A 20,532-nucleotide genomic window follows, 5' to 3' on the forward strand; every position below is an offset into this window, starting at 1 on the left:
GTCTAATCCCCTTTTAAAGCTATCTGAACTAGTGGTTATCACTACATTTTGTTACAGTGGATTTAGTAAGAGAACTATTTGAAGTTCTTCTTTTTTTCCCCTGCCCTGAATTTATTGCCATAAACTTTGCTTAGTGACCCCATATCCTACTATGGGATGAGGGGGACGGGGCTCTTCATCTTCTTTCTTCACACTATGGTCAGTTTTATAAACCTTTACCATATTTCTCCTTCATAATCTTTTTCCCCTGAACTGAGGCCCCAACCAGTTTAGCCTAAGGAAGATCTTCCAAAGCACTGTTCACGTTGATTACTGTTACTCTTTCATAAAGTGGGGATAGTTTTCCTACAGGGAAAGGCTGAAGAGGCTGACATTTTTTATTATTTTTTTTAAAAAGGACACTTGGGGCCAGAGACTCACTGCAAGCTTGGAGGCTACTTTTGTTTTGTTTTTAAAAAAAACTTTGGAAGGGAAAAAAAGATGTTAAAGGCTGCACATCATGCATCACTTGGCCTTTTGGGTAATATAAACATTGCTCCCCCCGGATCGTCACATGGCAAGCACAACCTATGAGACCAACTGAAAAAAAACATTATGGCAGAGAAAAAGCTGAACACTTACATGTATTTCTCTCGTTGATATATTTTCAGACTCACAAAACTTGATTTTGTGATACAAATGTCCTTTTGTGTGAAAATGAGGAAGAATCACTTCAAATATATATATGTGTGTGTGTGTGTGTGTGTGTGTGAATTGGCTCACGTGTGGGCACTAGTAAAAATGTTACACTTGGCTAACATAGTTTGTGACTTGGCTGGGATGCCTTTCTCCGACATTATGAAAAATACAGCCTCCAAGTAAAGAGTATTGTATTTTAAGGGAGATCACCACCTTCCCATCTGAATATTACTGGATTCTCAGTAGGGTGATAAAGTGTTGTGCTTATAGGCTGTAGGCTTCCCATTCAGGGGTTGCACATCTTTCAACTCACATGTATCACTCCCACCTCCACATGCATAAATACATACAGAACCAGTCATAGAGATAGCCTTTCTTTTTCTGGCCTGCTCATTCCACACCACAGTACAACATGCATGGCTATACTGATCCTGGATCAGTATTTTTAAAATGACCTTGTAACTTATTGTAATTATGTCAACCTCATGTCATAAGGAAAGAATCACCAAATTTTAAGATGGGGTAGTGGAAAGTGCCGTCAAGTCATAATCCATTTATGGCAACCCTGTAGGGTTTTCAAGGTAAGAACAGAAGTGGTTTGTTATAGCCTGCCTCTGCATAGCAACCCTGGACTTCTTTGGTGGTCTCCCATCCAAGCACGAACCAGAGCCAACCCTTCTTAGCTTCCAAACTCTGACGAGATCCAGATAGGTCTGGGCCATGCAGGTCAGGATGTAAAGAGCTTTAAAATAGCTCTGAAGGAGCAGGATGCACAGTGTTAAAACACAGCCAGGGCTATCAGCCATCTTAACTACAGAGAGATCCTCCATATTCAGAGGCAGTATAACCTCTGATTACCAATGCGTACAGAGTCTTCAAACATAATGATTAGAAGCTTGAGTCTTGCCTGAGGCACCTATTTCTCAGCCATCTGAACTATGCAGATGACAGAAGTTACCTCAGCTTCTAGGACTTGAGAACTCAGTGCTTTTGAAGAAAAAATGCTGCTAAAATATAGTGACAGCTAGATGAAAACTGTAGTAAATTCCAGTTATTTTCCAACAATAATTTGGCTTTTTTAAAAATTAGAAGGCTTAATTATATTGTGCCTCCACTCTCAACGTTTCCATTCCTCCTTGGAATTTTTTTCTGGATTATTTTGTCTGACATTATAGCATGTAAGAATGGATCTGGGAGACTTGGATTGCTCTGCTCACTGAAGTAGGGTGGAGAAGCTTTTCAAATTCTAATGAGCCTGAGCTGAGGTCAAGGATAGCTCAGCATCATACCAGGGGAGAGAGTCTGATGAGGGTCATAAATAAAATTGTCCTCTTAACCCTTTCAGAGAAAGACCTCTCCTTTGTAATACACCTGAAAAGCTTCCTGACCTTTTCAGAAAGCATGGAAATGTAGTGAAACATTTAGATGCCAATACAATCAGTGAAGATAAAGCAACAACACAGTGAAAATGAATATTGCGTACTACATTAGATTGATAAAAACTCAAATTTAAATAAAGATTATCTATGCAGAACAATGCCTTACAAGCGCTGTATGGTATGCTATAATATGATACTAAATCAATGTATGACCAATAAGCGGAGATAATACCCCTACCACAATGGCAAACTCATCTCACTAGAACACATTTCTACTAAAAAAATGAGATGGGCGGGGCAGTTAAAGTCCCTTGAAACTATCACATCCTAAACAGTAGCTAGGCCAATATTGAAGTATGCATGCTTTGGAGGCGGTGAGAAAGCTTAAAGCTATTTTGGATGCCAATATTTGCTTGCACTTTAAAATGAATTCATTTTAACATTCTAAAGTCCTGCTGACTTCTTCGTTCTCTTGTAGGATAAAGGGGACAGAATTGGCTTCCTCCTCTTTTGGAGGGCAAGAGCTTATAGAGCTGCTGCCACCAGTAGTCACCTAGCTTCTAGATCACTTTGGATCACTAGTCAGAAAACATGCTGATTGGTCACTGGGTACTAGTAGCTGTCCTAAGAACTCTAATTGGTTGAGTGGCACCAAGGAGGAACAATCCCTCTACAGTCATCATAGTTACTTTCAGCATAAAACTGATCTGGTTTTCTGTAGAAGGGAACTTTTATTCACAAAAGCTTAAACCCCGAAAATCTCGATGGTCACCAAGGTGTTATTGGACTCAAAGCTAACTGTTCTACTGCAGACCAACAGATAAATACTGTATCAATGTACTACATCTGAACAACAATTACATTATACAAGCATTGTGTTTTCATAGATTCTGTGAAGGTTAAACCTGTTTGTAAAACACTAGAGATACAAGAGGAAAAGACAAAGGATCAAGTGTAATGTTTGTTCATCAGCCCAGCCTGTAACTCACTTAGGACACTCTACTTCAGTTTAAATTGATTTAATCCCATTGATTTTAATGGTCTTAAACAGGTTTCAACCCAGATGTTCATGTTAGTTGGTCTGTGTTTCATTTTTAACACCCTGTGAAAATATTAAATACCTTGAAAAAAACTAAAAAGTCCTGTCAGGTACACATAGATGCACTAAAAGTCGGACCTATCAAGATACAGTTTACGAAAATACTATTAATTTTACAATGGTTACATATTTGATTTTAGTGCTTCAACCATTCTGCCTGGAAGAGATGGAAGAAATAAGTGTGAACTCACACTCTACTAGAAATAAAAAAGGTTGCGACTCTGTTTCTATACACCAAAAAACAGAACTTTGCAAAAAAAGAGGGGAAGGTCTATGTAGTGGTACAAGCATGGTGGAGCAAAATGACACCAGAACTCAGAAACCAAAGATCAGAGCATGCAGAAGAGCATGTTTGCCTTGAACTGTCATCCAAGACAGTGTTAGAACAGGATTTCTATACAACGTATAACACTGCAAATATCTAGAATCTTAAATGAAGCAGAAGCACATTGTGGTTTTATACATCAGCAATCGCATAGATAGCAGTTTCCCTGCCCACAATGAAGCAGTGTTTTATGAAATATTCTCCGTAAATATGACTACATGTGTGTGTGTGTTTCCTATGAAACAGTGTTTAAATAATTAAACTAATATCAAATAAGTGACTTAAAAAACTGTACTAGCCAAAGGAGACATGTTGATCCAAGAATCAAATGAGGGAAAGATGATATCGTTAATTATCGGAGAACCATGTTGAAAAGTTGTAGTTGGGCTTAGATGTGTTTGTTTCTCTTACTCCTGAAGTGTTGCTACCAAATAATGTCATGAACCTCCCTAAAAAAACCCAGGACATTATATTTAACATGATCACTATAGCTAGAATTCTTTATACTAGATGCTGGAAAAAGGAAATGGCTCCAAATTTCCAGGAACAGACTGAGAAAATTAAGAAAACATTTTAATTAAATTAATTTATTTACAGAAAGGTAAAAGCATAACTGAGCTAGATTCACTTTGGCTGCCCCGCACACAGAAAATATATTTAGGTAACTACATTTGACCAACTTGTATAGTGTTGTATATTTTCGTTGTAATACTGGACAGTTTAGTTATATGTAGGGTTTTTTCCCCTTGTTTAAGCTACTTTATTTGTAAAGCTGTTTATTAATAAAAATGGTGAAAACAAAAAAATGTCATAATAATAAAGGTGATCAGAAAACAGCAGGACTAATGATATAAATATGCATACATAGATTTAATTTGTAAGGATGTGGGATGTGGAATGGTATAGTATAGCCAGATCTCATCAGACCTCGGAAGCTGAGCAGCGTCAGTTACTTGGATGGGAGACCACCAAATAAGACACTGCAGAGGAAGGCAATAGAAAACCACCTCTGCTTAATCACTTTCCTTGAAAGCACTTGCTGGGGTTGCCTTTAGTCAGCTGCAATTTGATGGCACTTCACACACACACACACACACACACACACACATTTACTTTGTATTTTTGTTTAAAAAATAGAATTTGTACATTTTGTTGTGTTGTTTCTCTTTGGGGTTAACAAGCAGAAGGAAAAGAAAGTGGAGATGGGCTATGGATGTGTGCACTGCAAGAGAAACAAAGGCAGCCAGGAAGAGGCAAGGTCTGTGGAAGGACATGTAGTACTCATGGATCAGTCATTTATATTATTTGATCCCTAAGCAGAAGCTTGGTACAGGTCTACACCAAGTTACTGCAGTCTAGGGTTGCCAGGTCCCCCACCCTCCATCGGCGAGAGGTTTTGGGGGTGGGGCGATTACACACACAGCCACACGTGTCTACGATCCCCGCTCTTGAGCAGCTGGGTGGATTGGTGGGCAATTGCCTGCCAAAACCACCCACCAGCAACCCTACTGCAGTCTAAGCCCACTGTTTACAGGTTTACAGGTATCTTCATAGGACTGTACTGGTTTTCCAATTTACTCCACTGTATTAGAGAGACAGAAGCAGATTAAGAAAGGGACTGGAGGTTTGTTAAGCTGTACATAGGCACGGTGACCTGAGATGCTGAGAACTTCAATCTATTTAGCCTCCTCTAAACAAGCCACAGAACATCTTTGGACAGTAATGTTATGCATGAAGTTGTGCTTCCTGTAGTTGCGCATATCATTAATGTCCAAAGCTGCTGTCAGTATCAAATGTCTAAGGATCCATATACACAAGGACACAAAAGCATTGTCACCTGTCATGAGAGATGTCCCACTCAGTGCCTATTAGAAACCCTAATCAGGCACTATTCAGATCAACGCTTAGCTGGAAGCGTCTACACTGAGCCCAGGTGTCCCTGCTTCTGCATCCATGAGAGGTAGAAACTTCTTTTTCAATAAAACTTAGATTCCTAGAAGTTTGTGGAAATGACTAGACACAGTCAATAATCTGTTTCACACACTGACATAAGGGGAAATGTGCTACAACACAGTGTAAAATGAAGACTTCTCTCCTTTTTACCAAAGTGGATAAGGAAAGGAGGATAAATCCAAAGAGCTGGGTTAGAAGAGGTTAACATAACACTCCCCCGCCTCCTCCACTTTCCCTCACAATCCTTTTAAGGGAGACTTGTGAGCTCAGGACATCTGGAGTTCAGGAAAACCGGGAAGAACTGGGAAGATGAATAAAGGCTCATCATAGTACACAAAAGAACAGAACGAAAAGAAGCCTGGGTTTGGGCATTCTTGTCTGGCAAGGCAGGCAGGCAGTAAGGCTAATGAAGCATTTGCAATATGGGATGTATGCCAGCGCAACAAAGAAGATGTGCATCAGCTCTGCAGATGTGCCAAAGCCCCCAGAGCAAAATAATGACATAATCACCATCAGTGTCACAGGCCAGACTGTACACAAGGTGACATGGGAGGGAATAAATAAGAGCCTTTAGAGGCATGAAGCACACACATGGGAAGAAATATCCATTCCTCACTACTGCCACCACCCCAAGACAGTTTGATAGAAGGTGAGGGCATAATGAGGACTGTGGGCAAGGCCAATACAGAGAGCGGTGTGGGTTTTTCTTCAGTCTCTGCTGATTTCTTAATTCCCTTTGCCCCTCACTGAAAGCCAAGTGAAATGTCAGCCCAGCTCCAAAGAATTTGCCAAGTTATTTGTGGGGATGTGGGGGGGGGGAGAAGAGAGTAATGTGCTAGTAAAGAATTTTGCAACCGAGATCCTGCAATCTTGTCTGCTGCTCTGTAATCCCAATTTCTTTTTATTTTTTTCACATCTACGTTAGAAAGAAAAATGGGGGGGGGGAATCTGCCATAAAACTAAATCAGGAACAAAAATGTAAAATACATTGCACAGGAAACACAGCAACAACAACGTATTCCTTGGGAAAATGGGACTATGAAGTCAATGGGACTTAAAAAAACAATTAACTATAGATATGTTGCAGACTTTATGAACACATGAAGCTGCCTTATACTGAATCAGACCCTTGGTCCATCAAAGTCAGTATTGTCTACTCAGACCGGCAGCAGCTCTCCAGGGTCTCAGGCCAGAAGTCTTTTACATCACCTCCTTGCCTGGTCCCTTTAACTGGAGATGCCGGGGATTGAACTTGGGACCTTCTGCATGCCAAGCAGATGCTCTACCACTGAGCCACAGCCCCTCCCCATAATGTTAAGTGCATCAAGCACTTCCCACAGCTGTTATCCTAACATTGCAGGGTTGCACTGGACACAAATTCAAATGATTAAACCAAAAATGGAAGCAGATTGGTGGAACATAGTGCTTAAAAGCATGAACTACAAATTTGAGTACCACATGTATGGGGTTAGCCTCACTTTGCCTCAGGTCCTTATCTATAATATGGTGAACATAATATCTGTATACCTGAGGTTGGAACCCATATAAAGTTTCCACAAGACATGACTTCCTCGCCTTCCCTTCCTGTTATAGTGCAACTCCCCGCCCCAATTTTGCTCCTAAATGGCAGGGGACCCTCAGGAAAAGTTTGGGGGAGGAGTTGGAGGTCTGCTGTGGGAGAGTGGGAATCACACAAATTACATTGCATTTTCTTATGCGTTGGATCCAGGTTGGATCCACGTTTCTCATATAGCTTCAAAGTGGAGCAAATAATCCCCCCCCCAAGCTGTATGGCTTGGGAAAATGGTACAGAGGGAAGGCAGAAACCCCTCCTCCTCTCATGCCATGGTCTGTTGGGCCCTGTGGACATTTAAAATGCTGTTCCCTGCAACTGCTGTGCAGCTGTGGGTAAAGTGAGTCAGGTCTAATTTAGAAAACAGAATGTGTAGTTTGAAAATCACCTTCCCCCAAATGCAAAGAAAATTTCAGTGAACACCTTCCAAAATAGGGTTCTCATGACTGCATGGAAAAGTGTGGGGAGGGGATAACAACTAGCTCAGCTAGGGAGACAACATAGGCAAAATCCACCCATAATAGAATGGAAGCCATTTCAGAATGCTACTGCTTCTGGACTTTGTCTTTGTGGAACTGAAGAACTTGATGACACAGTGCCTCCTCGGATTGTTCAAAGGCCAGATCTGATGTCACTGAATAAATGAAGATGCAAATTAATGGTATTAGAACTAATGCATTCTTTTGCTTTTAAATGGTTTGATGTGATGGTTTCATTGTTTTAATTCTGAATTGGGTTGTATGGTATTTTTATATGTGCTTTGGGGACCTGTAGTTAGAAAAGCAAGGTACAAATTGAATAAATAGAGGATTACTGGGGATAATGTTATTTGAAGCACTTAAGGAAAATTGCATTTTTGATGCTTATCAACAACTCCTCCCAGGAAGGATTTTATACCGGCGCCTACCATCAAGTGTCTGGGTGTGACTCTGGATGCCTCCTTGTCAGTGGAGGTTCCGGTCTCAAAAGTAGCCAGAACGGCATTCTTCCATCTGCACTAGGCTAAGAAGCTGGTACCCTATCTGTCCTGCCCTAACCTAGAATCAATAATCCATGCAGCAATCCTGTCCAGGCTAGACTATTGCAACTTGCTCTATGCAGGGCTGCCCTTAAGGATGATCCAGAAGCTCCAACTGGTCCAGAACACAGAGGCAAGGGTCCTTACCAGGGACCCCTTGGAGAGCACCAGTGCTCCGCCAGATGCAATGACTCCATGTAAAGTACTGGATCAGGTTTAAGGTTTTGGTATTGACTTTCAAAGCCCTAAATGGTCTGGGACCATTGTACCTTCAGGACCACCTCTCCCGATATACCACTCAAGGAGCATTACGTTCATCTGATACCATCTTCTTAGTGGTCCCCGTTCCAAGAAGTGTCCAGCTGCCCTCAACCAGGGACACGGCGTTCTCGTCCCTGGCTCTGGCCTTGTAGAGCACTCTGTCGACAATTCTGCAGGGCCTGCAAGACAGAGATGTTCCGGCAGTCCTATGGTTGAGGGCAGTGACGGTTTCATCATAGCTGCTTCCCTGTTCCACCTTGGTTCCTGCTTTCCACCTCCTCACCTGGGTAGCCTGCCACCACCACTAGTAGTATTATAGTCGCCATCTGGATTTTTGGTATTAATCTGCTTAAATTGATTTTATTCAAAGTTTTTTAATTGTAATCTATTACATTATGAATTATTGTATGGCATTTAAAATGAATGTATTGCTGTTATTATAGATGTGAGCTGCCCTGAGCCTGTCCTTGGCCAGTGAAAAGGTGGGATAAAAGTCTAATAAAATAAATAAACAATACCAAAAAAAGTAATTACAATACAACTTTTTAAAAAATATGCAAACAACTTTTCCAGTGTTGGCTCAAAACAGCCCGTCTGTGATCCCAACCCTAAAACAGTTCATTCTGGAAGGGTATGTGCATTGGACTTTGAATCCAAATAAATCTGCTTGTGTACCAAACTGTTGCGAGACAAGGTCCTCCAGGAGGCCTTTTAGCAAAGCTTTTTGCTTCACCATTGGCCATTTTTTTTCTTTGTGTCTAATGAAATATTCATCAGAAAACTTTACATTTTTATGAATCCTTTCGGATTACTGTGTTAGCTGTGCCTGCTTCACCTACAGCATCTTTTTAACTACAGTAAACCTGTTGCGAAAGGTCTTTTATAATAATTTATTCACTAAAAAAGCAACCTAGGTTGTCCAGTTGTTTTTTAAATGTATGGAGACTGGAATACTTTTCATAATTACTTCATAATACTATGATTATGCAAGCTTTAAGTAAAACCACATACAAAAAGAAATTAAACCCTACTAAAGCAAATGACATATTTCGAGTAGATAATTTAATGAGATCCCCTCCTCAGATCTCATTATATTAATAACTCTTCTATTACTATTTTGATTAACTAAGCCATGTTCAGTTTGGTGTACTTTCCCCACATCTCTTGATGGAATTTTTCCTTACTATATCATCAGGGAAAACAAGGAAACATGTATGTCAGTTTGTTCTGTTGTCTAATAATTATACCACAGAGGATTCTAAATTAATCACAGAAGGTAAAACAATATTAATAGGCGGCTCGGCAAACTCCAGCTTCTTTGCTCTTTGATAGTTATTATTACGCTATTACAATTTTAATTAGACACTCATTTCACTTGGAGTTGAAATGGCAAAACATTTACCATAGATATTTTTTTAATGAGCCAACACCATAGTTTGTTCTTTAAGCACAGTTTACTCTGGGAAAAACTAGGCTCTTTCATTTCCATTATATTTCCAGCTTTTTAATATATATATATATATATATATATATATATATATATATATATATATATATATATATATATATATATATATATATATATATATATATATATATATATATCTGTTTTCTTAATTAGTTTAAATATTCCATATTTATTTAGCTTTAGTTTACTTGGTCAAATTTAAGGTTATGTAAGAGGGTATTTCTGGTATATTAGTACCATGTATGGAATAAAACTGTTCCCTCCGCTTGATACGTTTTCACACAAAATACAGTGCCCAAGTTTAGTAGAAGTAGTTACACTTCAACCAGTTTTCTCAATGGAGGGCCACAGATCTGATGCTGAAATTTAACCAAATCATAATTCAAGGCAGGCTTTCAGTTCCTACTCATGTGAAACATCTGAATAATTGAGGGAAAGTGGAAATTTGGTTAAACTAGTTAAATTTCCTCGGAGGATTTTGTATAATTTACCTCAGATTCCCCATCTATTCTTTCTTCAATATTAATACATTGATAATAAGCAGTCTCAGATTTGGATAGCAGCATTCAATGGAATCTTTGAATTAAAACCAGACAAATTGTGCATTTTTTGGAACTATTGGTGAATAGTTAAATATTGTTGGTAATAGCTGTGTTTTCCAAGAGTACTCTCACCTGTACTGTTCAGTTCTGTGGCAGAGGTGCACATGAATTTAAACTGGAGAGGTTCTAATGTTAGCGTAGCATCCAAAAATTATTTGTTCGCCAGGGAAAAGCAAGCCTTATACTGAGTTAATGAACCAAATATTTCTTTCATCCTGATTCTACCATGCCCATCTGCCTTTTCCTAAGAATCAATAGTAAAATAAAAAAAGTAAATGATTTACATAATTATAGGTTTTCAGAAAGGAAAAAAAAATCCATATTAAAGAGCCTGTAGAATTAGTAAAATAGCTCCGGAGAGAGAGAGAGAGAGAGAGAGAGAGAGAGAGAGAGAGAGAGAGAGAGAGAGAGCATACGAAGTTAAAGAAAGTAGTTCTGAAAAGGTTTGTCAGAACTTTCTGAGCCCATTTAATCTATAGATAGTGGAAACACAATGATAGGTTCCCACAGAATGTGACAACCGCCACCTGCAGCTGTCAGAAGAGAGCTTGCTCTCTGCTCCTATTGATAACCCTTTGTGGAACGAAGAAAAAGAACTGAAGGAAGGAGAACTGAAGGTCAGACAATAGACATTGCTGCACACACTGTCTCTGAACTTTCCTCATCTCTGAAGGACAATTAATTATCAAAGCCTTTGGGGTAGGTCGAAGCAAGGGAAAACCTACTGCTGGCCCAGCACTCTAGCTGTTCTCTCTCGCTCTCTCTCCCCCTGTTGGTTAAATGGTTGTGCCTGTTGGGGAACCAGAGTGGCGGCCACCAAAATAGCCAATAGATCGTGGGGGGGGGGAGCAAAAATGTTTTTAATGTGTGCCTGTTCTGATATAATTCTATTATCACTGTGAAACTATCCATGCACAACATAGAAGAACGGTGTCCCCCCCCCCCCAGAAAAGCCACAGGGTAGGTTAGAGTCAGAAACGGCCTCACAGTGGTGTGTTAAAAAGGATGGTCCTTTTTTCACCAAATCACTTCACAGAGGCAGAAAAACAGACAAACACAAAAGAGTTGAGACTTTTTCTCCTACATTAAATAGAGTAACTGATAAGGTCAGACATATGATACCTAAAGACATGAATCTGTGAACTCTTGAAGTCAAAGGACCTCTCTGTGCAAAGGAACAATCTTTCAAAGGAAACAGATCACAGAACTCCACTGAATCCCCTTTAAACTTTATGAAGCAGGAGGAGAAAAAGCTCTAAGTAGGGAAGCTTGACAGAAGAGCCTTGAACTATTTTCTGAAGGAAAGATGAGACCCTCACTATGCTGCCACAAAACATCTTTTTTTTTCCTAAAGGCTCTTCTGAACTTTGATATGTGCCAAGACACCACTATTGAAAGCTGTATAATTATGTGCTATAACCACTGTAGAAAATGCTTTGTTCACCTCAACAAAGAACAATAAGCAAAGTAAAGTGACATTACACTGTATCTTTTTCTTTAAGAATGTTGAGAGAGGTCATGGTGCATTATAACTAATAGAGCTGTTGAGTAAGGAGGTTTAAAACTTGATCTTGCTGTGCTTAAATGTAGCCCAATGACAAAAAAGGCAGAGGGAGCTATAAAATCTAATGACATTAAATCAAATAGTCCATACATCATTTGGGCCTATTTCATTGTAGTGATGAACACCTTGAATCTGAGGGGGATAGCTATCAAAATGAGAGTTTCTGAATTCAAAACTTCTGATTTTTGTTTGAAATTATTATTATACCTTCAACAGCTGTGACTGGTTCAACTGAGAAAGTTCTTGATTAAATAGTAACAATTAAAACTTATGTTTGCAATTCTCATGTGTACTATAGGCCCACTTTATACTTTTATAACTTTTTATTTAAATAATTTCCCCCTACCTTTCCTTTTGGCTCAAGGCATGCCAACTTTCGGCAGCTAAAATTTTAAAAATAGGATATGCTAGCTGAAGAAAGGACAATTATTTCATTGAAGGGTGCTTCTATAATTTTAGCGTAATTGATATTGCTTAAAATGCCTTGACACAGCAGTAGCATCTCTCAATATGCTTATATTTTTACTGGAAACTTCATGACAAAGAATGTACAAATATTCCCATTTTACAGTTTTTATTTACCGGTACATGGATGTTTCCAATAATTAGTTTTTCCAGCACCACTTGTTCTCAGACTGCAACATAAATTTTATATGCCCTGTTGCAGATCACAGAAATTAAGTCCTCTGTAAAATAATAAAAAAATCAGAATGGCATAGAAATAAGCCTGCTGTCAAAAGCTTTAAAAGCATGTGCATTCCAAGAATGGTGTTTTCAGCATATGACAGAGATAAGGCCTATGATAAAGTGCAAATCAAGGGCCTTTTCCCTCTAATACATCTACATCAAACTCACTTAAATTGATGGCCCATGCACTATGAGAGCAACAAAATCTTAACAAAGAAGTGAGGGTATCTTTTAAATATGGAACCTGCCCATTTCAAAATAATCTTTTTTTAGTCTTAGTAGCAGGTGTGGGAAAGGGAAATGTTAGGTATTTTAATGAATATGCAGCCATGTTAGAAGATGTACAGGACATAAACACTTAGGTTGGGTTCTATCAATACCCAAACATATTATGTAAGACTGGATCAATAGAAGTCCCCCTGTTAAGTAAAGAGTGTCCTATCAAAAGAGACACCTGCTTAGCAGAAAAGACCCACTGGAGCTAACTCACAGATTTTGCAGAAAGATTTCAAAGATCGTGCTTGCAGATATGATGTATGTGTTGGAATCCAGAGTCACAACCAAATTTAGCTAAATGCATCAGAATTTTGTATCATTGCCCTTACTGAGACAAAAGTTGCTTACAGGTTCATTAGGGTTAGGTTTCTGACATAGAAATGGAGCCTTAAAATTTTTTAAGCAACATAAAAATAAAGCCTCTTAAAATAAAGCCTGTTTCATTACATCTTGCAGACTCAAAGAAAAATACTTAGTAAAATAATGGGTGGGAAGGGCAGAGCAGCAACTGGTATACACACTGATAGGACGCAGAGTTATATAAAATAACAAGTGGGGGACCTGCAAGGACTTGTGGGGGAGCATCTCATTTCCCCCTCCCCCACTATTTTTCCCTTCCTTGAAAGCTCCATTATCCTCTCTTCCTGCTTCCTTCCCCCCTCCCGCCAGCCAACCTACCTGTATCTTCACTGTGTTTAGCTTTCCCAGCCCTTGGCAGCCTCTATCTGGGAAAGATATAGCTCAGTTCTGTGGTGCCAGCTATTGAGCCAGGAACAGTTGCATGGTGGGGGAACACTCAAGGACTTGAGTAGCACATCCCATTTTCTCCCCCTCCCAATACTACTTCATGTTTCCCTCCTCCTGACCTGGCAACACCAATATTTACACCTTTCCTTGATTCTTTCTCTCCCTCCTACCCATGCACCAGCCTACCTTGTATCTGCCCCCATATTCAGTCATATTTATTATTTATTTATGTCATTTATATCCCAATTTTCTCCACAATGGGGACCAAAGCAGCTTATATCATTCCACTTTATCCTCTCAGGACCCTGCAAAGCAGATTAGGCTGCGTGTGTGACTGACCCAAGACACCTAGTGAACTTCAATGTCAGGGGATTTGAACTTGGGTCTATCAGACCGTTTCTAGTGTGAAACGTTAAAAACTACACCATGCTGGCTTACATGGGGTGGCTTCTGTTGAACAGTAGCAAGCAACCAGGCCTGCTTGAGTCATGCAGTCCTCATGATAGCAAGTTACTCAGTAGCTACTACCTGGTCTGGCCTAATAAATCCTCCCTCAAAGGCCAAAACAGGCTTAGAAATTGCCCAGGTTCCCCCCCCCCCTTGCTTTTTACTTACAGAAACTAAGGCATGAAGGCTGGCAATACTGTTGTGGTTACTTAGCAATGGCCACTGAAGGCATCTTTTCTTAACACTACAGATGGTCCTTTATCATTTGGAGGGATTTTAATCCTTCAATATATTATTTTTAGATTTCAGATTTTTCTGCAATTTTGGGGCTTTACTCAGGTTTGTAAAGAGAGCTGTCTGTGCATGGCCCCAATCTCTGGGTTTAAGTATCCACAGACGGGGCCACATTGAGAATTAGATATAGTGATATATCTCACCTAAATTTAGGAGCTTAACTCAGGCTCTGGTGAACCTCAAGCTTTTATTTAAAAGACTGTGTGAGAATGCATACATATATCCAAGCTTTTGGTCCGCATCATCTCAAACAAATAAATCTAAAAACATGCAAGCAGTGTTTCTTGGGGGGGGGTTGGTCTGTTATCCTTTGCTAGGTTGTGATCCTGAACTACATCTTCTTAAACCTCAGTGAAATCAGGAGAGGTTTTAAAAAATGCAGTAGTGTACTTCAGAACAGAATGGAAAGAGGGTTTTTTTAATCCTTCAAATTTATACAAACCCAAAAATCTACATAGTAGAAAAATTAAGATTTCTTTAATTTGCATAAAGTATTACATTGGTTTTTAGTTCAGTGAACGGAGCATATGATCTGTATGCCTAAGGCTTTAGATTCAGTTGCTGGTATTCCAGTTAAAACCCTCTGCCAGAGACTTGTGGAGTACTTTTGCCAGCTGGAGTAGGCAGTACTGGACTAGATGCTCCAATGGTCAGTAAAGGCAGCTACATATGTACATAACTGAAGGATCTGGGATTTTCCAGCAAATGTTTCCATAGTTCCTTCTTAAAACAGGCAAAAAGCCTATGCACTTGCCACAGATGGCAATGATTAACATAATTTATTTGTATGAAAATATACATATCCCACTTTATTATAATCAGTTCAAGGCAGATAATGATGTTTATATTGAAACAATTGCCAACGTAAAACAAATCTAAACATGACTGATTTTACTTAGAGTGTTTTCTGTTGCACACACTCACCCTGATACACATGCTATAATGAGTCAAGCAAATTCCTGCAATGCAGCACTTGCTCCTTCACTGACTCAAATGGAAGTAGCAGCTTCCTTGGGTGCATGAAGTTGACATTTCCACTGAAATCCCTTAGAGGTGGGGAGTTCTGTGTGTACTTTACAGCCCCTAAATCCATAAGACACTGCTAGATCAGGGTGCATTTCAGTCCTGAATTACTCCCTTCTAAGTCCTTTGACTTGAACAGACTTAGAAAGGTGTAACTCTGTTTAGGAGGGCACTGCAAGCCACTGCCATTTATGAGCTGGTTAGTTATTTATATCCTGCATATCTAAACCAAACCCTTCCCCCAGGTTGGTTTGTAAAATCTCAAATCAGATTTTAAAATCACAACCATTAAAAGTTTGAACCCTAAACTCATAAAGACAATACTTACCTTGATGGACCAATAGTCTGATTCAGTATAAGACAGCTTCATGTGTATTCAAAATATGGCCAGATGTAGAGATGCATACACAAGTCTTAAGCTTGCATACAATATGGAAGAAAGCTTATACATGCACTTGACTCTGAGGCTCATTCCAATGTTCCACCTCACAGATATACACCATATGCTTGAGCTGTCTATGTGTGAACCATCCTTAAGGCAAATTTTGCCTTGTACAAATAGCAGATCTCATTTGTTGAGCAAAATGCATTTTCACCCATTTGTCTGGCACAAAATTACTGTATCTTTAGAGGCAGGCATGGTCGTTAGAACTGCAGTATGCAAGAAGACACTGGAGTAGGAAATTCTGTAACTGAATTTGGTGAACTAAGAGCAGTTCTCATGTTTCATTTTATACATAGGTTCAGCCATCCAACCTCAACTGATGTGCTACTCTTGTAAATTTATATGCATCTATGGGTATTTTGGGAAGGCAACATGGTATACCCTGATCTCATTAGATCTTGGAAGCTAAGCAAGTTTGGTGCTTGGATGTGTAACCAGCAAGGAAGACGCTGCAGAGGAATGTCAAACCACCTCTGCTTTTCACTTGCTTTGAGAGCCCCTTACTGGAGTTGCCATAAGTTGGCTGCCATTTTACCAGAGTGTAAAGTGTAATGTGAGAAGCTGCATTTAAAGTACAACACCATGAGAATAGTTTACCTAAGCCAAGGTGACTATACACAAATGACAGTGTAATCTTATGCAGAGTGACTTCGGTTGATTTCAATAGGCTTAGACTAGAGTGACTTGACATAGGATGGCACTTTGAATTTGTGAAGGAGTCCACCACTTCCAGCTTCTCCAGTCATTGATTTGGAAGGCTTGTGGAACCCTGGATGGACAAGGACGTTGAATGCTGAATTGGTTTCACCAGGTCTTCTGCTATGGGGGGACACATCCCAGCAATGCCTGCCATTGCCTACTTGTGCCTGAAAGGCCAGAATTAGAAAAATGGGAGCAAATTGGGGGTGGGGTACTGGCACTTCCAGCAAAAACCAGACATGACATCATGATATGGGGGGAGGGCGCTCCAGGATTTTCAGAGGTTCCATGGTTTAACCATAGAATTTCTGTTCCATGTATGCTGCAACATTGCAGTGGAGGGCATGCAGAGCTAGATTCGTTACAAAAATGCCTGTAAAGATAAATGAAGACCTTCCCAATATATGTGTTTGCATGCACCTTTCTTGACTCAGAAAGGAGTAAACAACTTTTGCCTAAATCTGAGAATTTTTGAACAGCTGTGATGTATGTATCTACCATATCAACTGTCCTTCAAAGATAACAAAGAAACAAAGAAAGAATTCTATACATAACTCACACATTCCAGTCACCTATTCAGCCACTGCATCCCTCTCAGAGATGTTTTATCTACTTCTGGCTAAGAGCCCAAGACTACAGTTAATATGTGTTGGTTCCAGGTTGCCATGAAAGAAATTCAACAAGATTGATTTTACATCACAAGGCAAAGACAGGTCCCAGAATTTCCATTGTTGGTCAAGCATGGTTTTTCTATACAGCATTTTTTTTTAAATTTTCCATTAGTGTGAAAGCAAAGATGAAGGATCCCTCATTTGCTGTAACATGTAAACGGGCCCTCTAACTGGAATGTAACAAGTAATAGATTTTAATGAACACATTCCAGGATACACCTAGATAGGAATAAAACCACAGAAGTCACTCTATTTTACCCATATTTAATTCAGGCATAATAAAATATATACGGTGTGAATGTTATTTTCCAGAAGAGGTTAAGGAAAACCCATTTAAATTGTTTAAGATGATAAGCATATCAGATTTCAATTATATTAAAAGATCAGCAATAAAGTATAAAGGGGAAGAACTCTGATAATGCTAAATATGGAAAGTGCTCCATTTGCTAAAGGACTTCAGATCCAATTTCAACACTACAGTACTTGTCGTTTTTGCTTGTGTGCTAGTCACCTGCACTGGACGCTGATCAGGCAAGAATGCATAATTACAGATTAAATTATATGCTTTAACAATTTGTTCAGTTCAGTTTTTTTCAGCCTAGAATACCAATGTGAAGGCGCAGGTAGCTGTTTATGAAACTGCTGTGCAAAAGAAAGACCCTTGTGGTGCAAAGTTTTAACTCCTGGTCATGCACTTCAGTGTTATAGCTCTAGTGAAGGAGTTTCTGAAATACTTAGTTATTATGTACTACATTTTCAGACACAGAGAACAGGTTTTAGGAATGTGCTCATTTTTTTCCAAATTATGAATACAACCTTTACTGCTAATTGTTACTGGGGCCGGGGGCGGGGGCGGGGGAAGAGACTGTGGGCTAATTGGTAAATTGCATAAATAAATTCTGCAAGGAGTCCTCTCTTTGATTTTTAAACTGTCTTTTTTCACAATAATTTTCCAGGAATGTCTCACTTCTAGATACGGCAGGTTACAATGTTTCATAAGTATAAATATTATTACTTATAATAATAATAATAATGCAAGCTCCTTGACTTTTTGTTTTTGCAGTGCTTTGAGATCAAAATTGCTGTGAAAGGAGAACAGTACAATTGAAACCTACATGTAAACCCTTTTTGTGTCCCTTTTCACCTGAAACACATCGATATCATGGTTACTCTGGCAATGCTTCTCATAGATTTCAGACCTAACATAGATTTCAGACCTAACGTAGTTTTCCTTGTATCAGGAAAACAAACAGAAACCACCACCAAACTTCTTAACACCCCATTGTGTAGCTGTATACCAAACAATACTGTTTAGCCCCTGAGCAGATAATACCAACATGCTACCACAAGACTTCAGTGCACTAGAGTGAAACTCCCAGAAGTCCCTTTCACCTCATCACCACATCTGACCAGCTGAATGGTGCAAAATGCTATCATCAGCACTGAGGAATTTGCTACCGTGGGCTCAGAGAAGGTCAGCAGGTTAACAACAACATTCGTTCACTGAGCTGATGCCTCCATAACTGGCTCATACTAGCTTACTGTTGGCATGTAAAGGAATAGTTTCAATCAAAGCTCCCAAACCATTTGAGTATATCAAAGACATTAGGTAGGCCAAGTCCTCATCAGAACCTAGACAAGCCTTACTTTTTCTGGACTGTTCCCATTATATTTTGAAACTTATCTGTTCTATTCATTTTACAAAACTGTTATCTACAAGTAAATCATACGCAGAACAACCTTTCAGTAAATAAAGTTTAGTGGACATCCTTGATTCCTTTTTTTTTTGTAGCACCCCTCGACCCCTGGCACAAAAGAAAACAGTTTTTCACCTTCTGTTAAGGTTTACTATCTAGACAGGCTTATGTTGTCACCAGTCATGTACCAAGAAGAACTGTTAATATTGTCGATGTGGTGCTCAAATTAGTCGTTTGCCGAGACAACTGAAAATTCCGTTTTTGTAAAAGGAAGGAAGGAAGGAAAGAAAAAACACATTTCAATTATTGCAAGCAGAATAAGAAGGGGGGGACACACAGAAAAGTCAGTGCGTACCTCAAAGTCATTAGCTTTATTGTAGTGCATGTTGAGGGCTCTGTACAGCTCACAGTCTCTGGTTATAGATAGCTCTTCAGTGCTCGTTACCCCATCGTTGATGGCTTGGCGTGCATACTTCTCCATCTGAATGTAGTAGAACTCACGGAAATTGCTAAACCACTTGATGAGCTGAGAGGTAATGCATCTGTTGAACTGTTAAAAATTTAAAGAACAGGCAGTATTAGAATGTTGGCATATTCTTCCCTTTCCAACCCCAGTTCATAAAATTCTTACAGCCTTCCCTCCCTTCTGGCAAAATTATCTTCAAAAGTTTTGAAACTTGAGGGATAAGGAGGCACAAAAGGAGGAATCCCATGATTTAGAAAAAAAATACATTCCCAAATGATTTTAGATAGAAAAGCATTGATTTGGATCTTATGTCCTTAAGGTTGCAGTGGTTCACTGCAATTTTACCAGGTGCAATGTCTGGGCTAGAAAATGTTTCCAAATTTCTAGGCACCACTATCAAGTTTTTAGGCACCAGGTGCTCATGCAAATGCATTATATCTGATATAAGATATGAGTGATATTATAAGCCCTAGCCATACTCATTGCAACCAACAGCAAATGGTTATTAGGATTTATCCATTGTAGGCAAAAATTTGGGGATACAAACTGTGTTCTGTACTATGTAGCACGGAGTCCTTACTTTCTCATCATGAATGAAAATGCAAAATCAGAAAGTGTTTATGGGCAGAGTTCAAATTACTTGAGGACTGATATGTATAGTTCAAACAGATATAAATGATACAGTCCTGTAAAATTCTATATTAAACTAAACAGAATCACTCCCTCCCTATGTATAAAACAAACATTCACTTTCTTATGGGGTTGCCTACTCAAAATCAGAAAAAAATAATAATGGAGTGTTGTGCTCCATTCCAACTTGCAGATGCTCATCACATTCTGTCATGGTAATCATAAAAACCTTCATCCATCCCTGCCATTCTGCTTGGTAAATTTAAAGTTTTGTGTGCTCATCTATAAGATGGTGTGACAACTGCCAAATCACTTTATAAGGAGTAAGGGGGTCAAGGTGAAAAATGGTCACATCTTTCAGGAGGAGTTTTCTAACTGCTTCCTATGACCTTTGAACTAAAGATATAATCTAGGCTATGTTACAGCTGATGCCCTCTTATTGACAGCCCCTCCTATGTGTAAAGGGCAGATGCAACTCAACTTGCCAAGTTAAAACCAATAAATCCATAGCTATATATCAGGGCAAGCTG

General features: G+C 39.3%; 1 protein-coding gene across 1 annotated transcript in view; it reads right to left on the reverse strand.

Annotated features, from left to right (window-relative positions):
- Nucleotides 1-20,532, reverse strand: part of PROX1 (prospero homeobox 1) — a 65,443-nt gene that overhangs the window by 18,500 nt on the left and 26,411 nt on the right. The window contains exon 4 of the mRNA XM_056853073.1: nt 19,262-19,456. Coding sequence (XP_056709051.1) covers nt 19,262-19,456 — 195 coding nt within the window. The remainder of the gene's footprint in view (nt 1-19,261; nt 19,457-20,532) is intronic.

The sequence above is a fragment of the Euleptes europaea genome, chromosome 7 (genome assembly GCF_029931775.1).
Source record: "Euleptes europaea isolate rEulEur1 chromosome 7, rEulEur1.hap1, whole genome shotgun sequence".
Lineage (NCBI taxonomy): Eukaryota > Metazoa > Chordata > Lepidosauria > Squamata > Sphaerodactylidae > Euleptes > Euleptes europaea.